Source organism: Rutilus rutilus, assembly GCF_951802725.1.
Source record: "Rutilus rutilus genome assembly, chromosome: 8".
Classification (NCBI taxonomy): Eukaryota; Metazoa; Chordata; class Actinopteri; order Cypriniformes; family Leuciscidae; genus Rutilus; species Rutilus rutilus.
Window position 1 is genome coordinate 43,149,898 of NC_140222.1, and position 12,156 is coordinate 43,162,053.

General features: G+C 39.5%; 1 protein-coding gene across 1 annotated transcript in view; it reads left to right on the forward strand.

Moving 5' to 3' along the window:
• The window catches only part of anos1b (anosmin 1b), an 80,898-nt gene that overhangs the window by 47,049 nt on the left and 21,693 nt on the right, over window positions 1-12,156 (forward strand). The window contains exons 3-6 of the mRNA XM_084416573.1: window positions 203-265; window positions 4,129-4,336; window positions 4,991-5,175; window positions 7,259-7,388. Coding sequence (XP_084272699.1) covers window positions 203-265; window positions 4,129-4,336; window positions 4,991-5,175; window positions 7,259-7,388 — 586 coding nt within the window. The remainder of the gene's footprint in view (window positions 1-202; window positions 266-4,128; window positions 4,337-4,990; window positions 5,176-7,258; window positions 7,389-12,156) is intronic.

Here is a 12,156-nt window from a genome sequence, read left to right on the forward strand (position 1 = left end):
TTCATCGATCTGTCAATATTTCCAGCAGCTTGTCACATTAGTCTGAAGTCCTGCGGTCTACACAACGCAACACAGTTCGAGCGGCGGCTGTGCTGCGACACTGCAATGCTTGTGCTCACATGCAAATGTTTGTGTGTTCTGTCTCTCCATGGATTTAAAACCTATAGACCATACTCAGGTCTGTTTATTTGTTTGTCTGCAGTGCCTACAACCATGCAAGGAATTATGGGAAACAAGACGAGCCCTGTCTCCCAAGACCTGCGAGGTAAGTCTCTCCACAGAAATCCTGCCTTGTGTTAGTGCTGACTGTAGATTGTTACAGCCGTGACTTGCGTAGGATGTTTCTCTGGTTAAAAACCAGGCAAATCAACACAATACCTCTGAGACGAGCGTACGCCTGCATGAGACGAATTAGCACACGGCCGTGGAGTCACGCTCCGCAATCAAAGCATGTGTGAGGTTTTCTGTGCGTCAGGCGAGTCCAAATTGAAGCGGAAACTGAATGACTCTCCGAATTCCACTGTGATTTTATGGCCCTTTCATCCCGTGTCCCCAGAGTTGAACGCAGAGATTACGTTTCCCTCAGCGGAGATCAGCGCGTTATTGAAGCGAAGCAGATAAGAGCTGTATTTACGTCCAGACCTTTGTTCTTCACAGCGAGCGCAACAACTGTTAACATCTTGTTGAAATTCAGCGATCATTATCTCAGCAAAGCTTTAATTTAAGCCGTCAGCGTGAAGTGTTTCAACGCTTGAGGTCCGTCAGATGGACGTGCTGTGTGGTTCAGCTGTGCGTAAGACTCGTCGGGTAATAATAAGTACCCAGAATGCTTCACAGCCACTTAGAAACACGCAGTGAGGCCCTTTGTTGTTTTCCCAATTCTGTGATTCACCCAATGGAAGAAATATGCGCCTGATTGAGACTGACAGAAGTGTTGAGTTGAGTAATCTTGGAGATGTTGTGCAGATGAAGTTTCCAGAGTGCCACATGTGTGTTCAGACTCAGAGAGGTGCTGTGTGTGTGTGTGTGTGTGTTTGACTACAGTACTGTGAGTCAGTACATACACACGATGGGACAGAGACCTCATCGGGCATGTTTGGGTGGGTGGCTTTGTCTAACCGCTGCGTCCCACTCGGTGTCTGTCTTTCCTTCACTTTTTGTCACTCCCTGATTTTCCAGCTGCCTCTCATTAGTGGTGTGTGTTAAATCAAGCATCACTGTTACTATTGCTGTTAAGGTTAGTGAATTGAACAGACCCCTATACAGTGCCTCCAGAATTTTACGCAAAAACAAGCAAACTCGGCCTTATTTGCAGCGGTTTGCATTTTTCTTTTTGAAAAGAAAGTGTGAGGAAGCAATATTAGCTATTCAAAATCAAAAGAGATTCAGGGATTGACTGACATATGAAGCACCGGGACGTTAGCCCTATTCGGACAGGATTCATTTTACAGGGGGAGATGCAGTAATGTGATTTTACCACAGGACGTCTGTAATAATAATGGCCAATTCGCACGGGATAAGAAATCTCAGTTAAACTAGCAGAAGTGGGAGTGGTAACTCGATTTTCACACCGCCGTCACCTTCCTGTCGTCACACTCTAAAAAACACTGGGTTAAAAACAACCCAATTTGGGTTGTTTTCAACCCAAGGGCTGGGTAAATATAGGACAGAATGAGTTGGGTTTATTTAACCCAGCAAATTGGGTTGTTGATTTAACCCATTATACTGGGTTTATTTTATTTTTTTTACTATAGTAGGCTACTAGTTTTTTTTAAACTTCATACATTAATGTTTACGGATTAATTTAAATCCTCTAAACTTTAAAAAAAAAATACTCCACACCAACACCAAGATCGACCAGTCTCTGTTGTACCGTTTGCACAGTAACTGCGCTCTCCTGAAGAGGTCACAAAAAGCCCACGATAAATAACTCAACCCCTGGGTTGTTATGTCGGACCTAGGATCTGGGTTACACAAAAACTACCCAAACATTAGGTTGTTACTTCTGACCCAGGAGCTGGGTAACACATAAACTACCCAAACACTGAAACATTTTTTTTTATAATTGACCCAAAAGGCTCAACCCAGGATTTGGGTAGAAAAAAATAATGTGTATGTATTATGTTGCTTCCTGATATCATGTGTGCAAACACATATAACCTATATTTATATATATATAAACCAGTTAGATCCTGTCGAAGTAAGTTTATTAAGTAACTTCAGATTGGATTGTTGGTAATAGGCACTTACCTAATGCTAAAATAAGTTTCTTGCCTCTAACAAGTGCTTTCCACCTTCTTTCTGATCTGAGTGGTGAGTGGAAAACACTTGAGTTTTGCCACAGACTCGTCCCAGCGCCTAGAACGCAACTGAATGCTTTTTCAAGTGTCTCCATACTTGAAAAACCTTGGAAAGCTACATGGAAACAGGAAATGAGGGAATATTTCGGTACATATTTACAGCGGGTCTATTCGCAATGAATTAGTATTAACTGGGGTCATTTTTCCTGAACTTTTTACAGAGGGTAAAAGTCGCCGTAATCTTTACTGACATTGTCCGTGATGATCACTGAGATGCACATTTGGACCGGACTAAAATCAGTGAGAAGCTCTGGTAATAATTACTTGGTAACACTTTACAATAACAAGGCATGAATAATCATGTACTAATACCTGAATTAATAGTTACTTCAACATGAACTCATGATTAGTGAAGATATGAACTAATCATGAACCAATGAAGAGCGATCCTTAACTAGGACAGGAGTCATAATGATTCATGCATGAATAACAGCATGTTAGTACATGTTTGATGGTTAATGCATTAATTAACGTTTAGGGGTAAACTAAATCAATCAGGCTCTGTAAGGATAAATATCAAATATTTTGACTTTGAAACACATTTTAGTCATAATTTAAACTATTGACATCAGCAGCTTCATCATAAACATTACTGAAAGGCACAGGATTAGTTTGTCATTAATTTCACTGGTCCTCCTTATCAAACATAGAAAATACTAAATACACTAATAATTTATCTCAATAGGTCCTAATCTATTTTGTGATATTCTCTTTCCCATCAAACTAAACCTACTGTGACTTACAACAGTTCCTGAGGAATCGGTTCCCCCCAAAAAATAGGCAAACAGGAAACATGAACTAAGGTCAGGGAACGTTTGCTGGGATCAGTAGTTCACTCTCCATCCAGACACAGGCCATGATGATACTGTTCCTCCTTTCTCGGACCACACAATATCACTTAACTGGGCTGAATACTAGTTGTAGTACATGTGTATTTGATTGTAAGTCTATGATAAATCATGAGCTGAAATTGGTAAGTAGTTAACAGTGAATTAATTATGACGTGTCCCCTCAAGTAAAGTCATGACACAGTCATGCATTAACAAGCCATTAGTTGATGTTAGTGTATGGTTAGTTAATAATGGATTAATTATGATGTCCCTCCTCAAGTTAAGTCATGACACAATGATGCACTTACAAATCATTAACTAAACCTGAAAACTCCAAAATACAAAATACATGCAAACAGGTCTTTAACTATTAATTCTGTTTACCAAAGCAGTCAACATTTATGAGATTAAAATGCCAGCATTACCATAGTGACAACTAATGAATGTTAAATCATATGTTTAATTCAAATTTAGATTACTTCTTATTTATTCTTACAGAGCCTGATTGATTTAGTTTATCCCTAAACGTTAATTAATGCATTAACCATCAAACATGTACTAACATGCTGTTATTCATGCATGCATCATTATGACTCCTGTCCTAGTTAAGGATCGCTCTTCATTGGTTCATGATTAGTTTGTATCTTCACTAATCATGAGTTCAGATGTTGAAGTGACTATTAATTCAGGTATTAGTACATGATTATTCATGGCCTGTTATTGTAAAGTGTTACCAACTACTTTACCCCACGTCTCCATGTTAAACTAATCCCGTCCGAACACCGTCAGGTTTATATACTGTAGAATTGTTCAGAGGGTGATATTTAATATTTCCAAATGATCTCTCCAAGTATCCAATTTAATCCAAATGTAATGTTTACTGTAATATTTGCTTGTAAAATCTAGCCTTTGATCCTTGTCTCTGTACCGTGGGCCAGAAGCATCACGAGTGTGTGACCAGCGCTGAGTTTGTGCGCTCGCTGCGGGTGCAGAAGCAGGGGGACTGTCCTCCGGCCCAGCGGGCGGCAGGGTTCGCGGCTGCCTGTGTGGAGGGCTGTGCGGTCGACCGAGAGTGCTCCGGCTTCAAGAAGTGCTGCTCCAACGGGTGCGGACACACCTGCCAGTCCCCCGCCAACCTCTACAGAGGTACAACACACCAGGCTGCGATATGGCAATGGGTCATTCACATTAACATTACATGACTCGTTCAGGTCAAAATTGTGGATTGAAATGAATTTGGTCTAGAATAAAGACTAGGGCCTCATTAAAGGGATTATCCATCCAAAAATGTCTCCTCTGTCATAATTACTCACCCTCCAAACATGTATGACTTTGTTTCTTGCGTGGATGAATATAGTTTGAAGAATGTTGGTGACAGTTTCGGTTCCCATTGACTTTGGGGAAAATCATTGCTCAAAATATCTTCTTGTATGTTCCTCAGAAGAAAGAAAGTCATACAGGTTTGGAACGACATGAGGGTGAGTCAGGATTTTAATACAGAAATACAATGTATGAAAGCAACATGAATAGAAAATTACTACTAGATTACAAAAGGTCTGGCACATGCATTTAAACTAGATTTTTAAATCATTTCCTTCATCGCAGACATCCTTATTTTTCTCTGACCCAAATTCAATTCACAGCTGTGTCTACTGTTGTTTGTAAAAGGCAAGAATTAAATTCTCAGTGAGGCTTTTTATATACCGTTGTAATTTTGACCTGATTAGCTGATTTACTGGTCAAACAGTCTTCGCTTGATTCAGAAAAAACGAACACGTTTGCTTTCTTATTTTTGCGTAGGAGTCCCTTTGAAGCCAAGGAGAGACATCTCCTTCTCCGAGGACCAGCAGGGCCATCTGAAGGTGACGTGGATGTCCAAGTTTAACGTCTCTGTAGAGCCGGTCCTCTATGTTCTTCAGAGGAGGTGGAATCATGGGATTCACCCCAGCGAGGACGAAGCGTCGGCCTGGCAGACTGTTCTCATGGTAAATGTTCACAGACGCAAGGCTGTGATTAAGATTAAGCGTCGAGTTTATTCAGAGTAAAGACATGTGGGTTTGGGGTTTGTAGAGGACATCTTAAACCCACTGTTACACATAATTCTTCAAACCTCCGAGTAACATCTTTCAGGGACTCTTCTTAGAGAAATCCTCCTTTCTGTTGGGTTTAACAGATGTGTAATAAAGTGAATGGCCATAACATTCATACTCACTGTTGTGTGTATACTTAGGTAGAACTGTTTTATATGACCATATGCTTCATTAGCAACTGGTCTGTGATGTTTAAAGCATTTAGAGAGTGTTTATAATATACTGTGCTGTAGAGTTAGACACAGTGCCTCTATGGTTGACCGAAGCCATAGATTCAGTCCATCTGTACCTCTCTCACACTACTATAACCAAGTATCAGCAAAGACGTCTGATGTACAAAGACGGTGCACTCACATTACTATGAATATGACGAAATAACTCCCGCCTTATAAATAAAAGAGCCAATCGCTAATTGTTAAAAGTGCTTTGTCATTTCACCTCTTTCACCTCATAGTTCATTACTTTACCCTTGTGAAAAAGTGCTTTTAGAAATTTTCAGTGCATGTGTGTGTGAGATAAAAGGACACAAGCTGTTGAAGCTCCGCCCCCTGTGCCGGGAGCAGCAGCTCATTTGCATTTAAAGGAACAGACACAAAACGGTACGTCACACAACATTTTGTTGAATGTGCACTTGTTGTTTACTTCAACTCTTAAAAGTATATTTTTTTAAACTATACTTGCAGATAATATAGTATTAATGAAATTAAAGGCTACTTAAGTGCACTTAAAGAGAGACACTTTCATGTCTGTGATTTTTAAGACACTTAAGAACACTTTTAACAAGTGCACTTTGTAGTAAGGTAAACGTTTGACTTTAAAATACATTTTAAATCATTGTTTTAATAATCTTTTGTCATGCTTTGAAGAAGTACACTTATTTTGATGTGTTGACTAAAGCACATGTAAAGTACTTGATTATAATTTTAATAGTAGTGTGTTATTCAGTATTACATTTACCCCCAGTTTCACAGACTAAAGCTAGTCTCAGACTGAAATGCATGTTTGAGCTGTCTTTAACTGAAAGCAACTTGCACTGATATATCGTAAATTATGTCAGTGCCAATGTTTTGTCTCTAGATTCACACCAGTAATGTTTTATTCTAAGGCACATTTATAAAAGCTACTTAAACGTCCTAATTTTGAGATCCTAATCCTGACTTAATCTAAACCCTGTCTGTGAAACCAGGCCTTTAAGTTTTTATATTTTAAATGTACTAAATTGTGACTTCATGATTACAAATGTGTAATTACGTTCAATATATATTTAAATACATATACGAGTTTCAATTACATTAAAGTATATTTTAGCTTTTCATAATTGCTTGTCAGGCAATAGAATTATAAAATGACAAATAAAGATGTGCATAACTCCTTCTTAAGTGAGTTAAAAAAGCAATCTAAAGTTCAGCTAATTACATTTAACAAAAAAATTTAAATATATATTGTTTTTGGAGCTTAATTCAATAAATGTTTTGTTTATAATGAGGAGGTTTTAAGCTCTGAAATTTGCAGGACGTTTTAATGGTTCAAAGACCAAAAGACAAAGGCAAATTTAGGAAGAAAAAGATTCATCTTTTGATTTAAAGTATGCTAAAGTGTACTTGTTTTTCACAAAGGTCAAAGTCAGATGCTGTACATTGGCATTGAATTGAAAATACCTTGGTGTGTGTGTAAAATCACACCTAAATGAGTTTCTTCTTCATAAGCGCTAAAGCAGTTCTGAAAAGCTGGTCTTCTCGGGAGATTGAGACTCAGTGGGAGAAACAGGCGGCTCATTGTGCACGTCCCGAGCTCCCGGTGGGATCTGTGATGTAATGGATAGGGACGTTTGCGCTGTGCTTTTCAACAGGCTCTATAGAGAGATCTCCCTGTGCTGGATCAAGCTGTCATTACTGCCACTCTTATCAGCGCACAGCAGTGATGGAGCTCTTCAGGAGCGGATTCGTCTTAATTAAAGTCTCTCTGACCCCTCTTTCAGACCATGGAGGACCGCTGCGTGCTGAAGGACATCCGGCCCCACAGGTGGTACCAGTTTCGAGTCAGTGCGGTCAACAGTCAGGGCACTAGAGGCTTCACCACTCCCAGCAAGCACTTCTTTTCTGTACGAGGTAAAAAGCTCTTTCAGCAAAACGTTGTTTTCTGATGGAAAAAACTCTTTCTTTGTTTTGGATGATTAATTCAGATAGACTTCCTGTTAGCCATGCACTGTTTCAGAGGTCGATATTCTACAGTACACAAACATCCACTTGTAATATCTCTCGAGCTTCACACAACTTGCATCACGTTGTGTCACTACATTGAGTTTTTTCTTTAATAACAGCCATAAATTATTGAAAGGGATATATTACAGACTTGATCATCGTGAAATGGCGAATTAATTCACACAGCACAATTTACAATAAGGTTCCATTTGTTTACATTAGTCAATGATATACATTAACATGCAATGAAAAATACTTCTAAAACATTTAAATTAATGAGAAATTTGAGTACTGAGAAAGCATACTTTTATTTGAAGAGGTGAAAATCCAGTTTTTAATGTTGTTTATTTGTCTATGTGGTGTTTTTAATATGCTTTAAGACAAACCATGTGTAAGTTCATAAGTCGACAGCATTGCTGAGTATTTTCTCCTTAAAACTGCAGTGAACCAAAGACAGTCTCAAACACACGCTTTGAAATCGCTGGTGTTTCTGACGTCACAAACTACCTTGTAACCAATCAGATCAACGTGTGATCGTCAACCAGTGGATCTCTGAGCTGAGTTAGTGAGTGGAGGCGGGGCTCATTTGCATATTCATAGAACCACGCATACTAAATGAGGCAAGGGTGTCGAGTTACATTCAAGATATTTTAAGGCATGGAGAATTTTAAATATGGTGATCAAAGATGAGTTTTAAGGAATAAAATGATTGACTACAGAGGGACTTTAAGAGGACTATGTGGACGTATAATATGAGGCTTGTTTGGTTTTGATTTAATCCCTTTAATCTAAACTGTTTGGCACTATTATCATCCCTCCCATATGTTTGGCTGCTTGGATCTATTACTCCTCAAAGTAAATTGTTTCTGAAGTAATTTTAAAATATATTTATTTTGTACAGAATAAAACATGTGACAGATGGTAAACTATGGCTTAGGGGCTGGTGGACAGTTTCCAGGTTTGGGTTTGGATTTGGGTTGGAAAATCCATCTTGGATCAAGATTGAAGATATGATCAATATTGTCTCAGAGCAGCAATCTGATGTGGCAAGCGTTTTTATGCATGTATGAACCCATACAGATGAGTCCAGCATTTGCATATGAATTTATCGCGTAGTTTCTTCTAGGGATGCACTGATACCATACTAAAAATACATTGGCATGTCTATGTACTAACTGAAAATACACTGTAAATGTAGTTATTTCATGCTTCCATCAAGCTCAAGCTTAGTACACTACAAATTCATCTGAACAGCCGAACTCTCTAGAGTCACACCATTGGAAATCTGTGTTTTTTAGATGAGACTTTTTGTGCAAATCAAAGAAAATGTGAGGTATAAAGTGAAACATCTAGTTTGGCTGAATGGCTGAATTTCCAAACACAACTTCTGCCGACAGCGCAAATGTAACAACGAGCAATTGTTAAATATTTAGGTACTAGTTCAGTAATTTATTTTTGTTGAATCCTCTGTTGACCTGTTATGATTCAATGTACAAAACAATGAACTGTATTTGAGTTCTACTTGTTGAGTATAAAAAATGGTATAGATAAAAGTTTACAGGAAATGTCTTTTGAGTTGCAAAATAATAATAATTCACAATCATGAAGTAAGTTTTAAAATTATGAGCTTTACTTTTTCAATAATTTACCCACACTTTGAATATCAGGTTTAGTTCAATTCAAATTTATTGCTATAGCACTTTTCACAATTTTGTATGGTTGCAAAGCAGCTTTACATACATATAGAATTTATTTTTACTGATTATTTCTTAATCAGCTTGAAGTTTAACACACTTTTATGTTTATACAGTTTCAAGTTTATTTTCACACTCCCTCACTTCGCTTATATTAAGACTTTTCTGGACTTTAAATCCATTTCTGTCATGACCACTACCGTCAAATACGATTGACAATTAGCATACGGTTTGGATTGGCGGTGTGGTTCTGGTCTGGGCGAGAACTCCCTGCGCATCCATGAAGCCTAGCATGGATAAGAGCAATAACCCCCCCTCAGGGTAAACAGAACAGAACCAACATGAATGTGTTGCAGATATCATTAATTCAAGATTTTAAAGTACAACATAATTCGAGAATTTATTCAGATTCAAGGGGAATCAGAAGGCCAAATCCTGACTGACGACAGGAGGAGCTGGGGATGGAGGAGGGTAATGAGCTAGGAACACAAAGTAACCCCAGTTTTGTGTGACGTACCGTTTTGTGTCTGTTCCTTTAAATGCAAATGAGCTGCTGCTCCCGGCACAGGGGGCGGAGCTTCAACAGCTTGTGTCCTTTTATCTCACACACACATGCACTGAAAATTTCTAAAACTTTTAGCCTGTTTATGTTCAAACCGGAGTCAGAAAGATGGAGAGACTCAAGAAGAAGTGACAACATGTAGACAACATTTCTGAATGGTTAGTTGGTGAATTTATGTAGCTTATGTGTAGTTATCTTCTAGTCATTAATTAGCATATTCTGTCTTGATAATCTATCAATCACGTTCCCGGGGTTTATGTAAATTTTAGGGTTAGTGATGTCACTAACCCGGGAGGAAGCTCCTGTAGTCCCTATCAGCCGTTTGTTGTAGTCCTTAAAAAGCAATTTCTTTAAAATAAAATATCTCCCTTTGCTTTGAACTTTGAGCATTGTAACTTAGATGTTGTTTATGCTCAAACAGCAACATTACACACTAACTAAAGTTAGAAAAGTGAAATCATATTCAACCACCCCTTTAAATATACTATTTTCTCACTAGGGTAGCCATTCAGAATTGAGTTTACACTCCACTAAAGGCTTTGTGTCTGTGACACAGTGCAGAGAATGTGCAAATCCCCGAAGGACGAAGCCGAGACCGCAGCAGTCCTGCATCACCTCTGGTAAACCACTCTGCCATAAACCCCAGAATCCTCCCAGTGAGGGTTTGCAGACGCACGCGCACCCACGCACAGACACAACACCTCCTCGCCCGGGATCTGGCCAGTGCTCAGCATGTCAGATGTGAAACATGTTTCTAATAGTATGAAATAAGCTTTTCCATGGATGCTGAAAACATCCTTCTGGACAAGCTGAGATCAAACTCGGCAACAGATTCAAACCTGGGCTTTCGGGTTTGAACAGAGACGTTTTTTTGGTACCAGTTTGTTTAATTTCATATCTGTAATACTCTCTGATCTGAATGATACGGGCCATATCATTGGAGACCTCACCGGTGCTTGCGTTGGCATGTTTCGAGCGCAACACCACGGCCAAGATATAATTACACACAGACTGAGGCAACACTCGACCCGCTGCCAACAACGACTGGAATCAAACCTTCTGCTATTTTGAAAGATTACAAACTCTTGGAGAGCGTGTGCTAAACTGAGCAAGGATAAAACCAGTGTGAGAAATGTCTGACATCTTCCACTGATGCCCTGGGAGTGTCATCCAAGCTGTTTCTCAATGCCCGTTCTGCCTCACGTCAAGACAGTCAACATGCGCTAGCTCAAAGTGGAACGGACATTAGCGTGCTCCAACGCTGAAGCAATATCTCGTATATTATCTCCACAACCCATTGACACATAAACACGAGATTTGCACAGAACATGCTGGAGAGAACTTGGAAAGAACTTTCTACCACATGGATTTGGTTCATCCTACTTTAAGCCTGGAGGACGTGAAGTCCGAGGGTTGGGAGGGGTCGGATTGCGAATGCTTGAGGTCAGAGGTCGTGCGCGTGGCTGCCGGTGCTGGAGGGAACCCTGCAGATGAAGGATCCTGCGTGACTTAATGACTCTGTGAGGAGAACAAATACAAAGTGTTGCTGCCCCCCAGTCTGAAATGAATCCGACATCAATGGGATCCGCAGACCAAACACGGTGTGTTCTGACGCGCCCCACGGGCACGACATTAGCATGTGCGCTAACCTGACATATCAAAGCAGCTTTCCTCTGTCATGGCTAATGCAAATGAAAGCACATTGATTGGCCTCCAGGGTAAAGCAGCTTTTTACTTTAATGGGAAACAGAGTGTGTGCTGTGTGTCTTTGAAACCCAATGGAAAGCATTATTTTTGTTCGTTAAGTCAAGCATCACTATTAATATTGCTCATGCCTAAGGTTAGTGACTAATTCCGCATGCTACAATCATGAATAATACCTCAAATAGTGTGGCTTGTCACCTGTTCGCCAAAAATGACTAATTATCTCCTTAGGAATGTCTGAGACCGGTGCATACATACTGTAATAGACGTGCCAGGCGCAAAAGCTTGACAGGCGTAGCGACAGTAACTAAGGAGGGCGGGGTTTAGCAAAGGGTCAATTGACAGAAAACATAATTTACTATTGTATTTACAAGATATTAATCTTAAACATGTTCACACAACAACGCCTGCTCTCGAGTCAACACTACACGCATGCGTCGTGATGCTCTCGTGAACGCACTTTGGAGATTATTGTTTTGTAAATAAAGTGGTAAATTATGTTTGTTTTTTTGCTTTTTGCACAAGCTAAGCACTCGCGTCTCTTCATAAAAGTGAGGTTAAACCAACACATGGACTATTTAATGATGTCTTTACTGTCTTTCTGGAGCTTGAAAGTGGTAGTTGCGTTGCGTAGACTGTCAATGGAGGGACAGAAAGCTCTCAGATTTCATTAAAAATGTCTTCATTTGTGTTCCTGAAGATGAACAAACTCAAA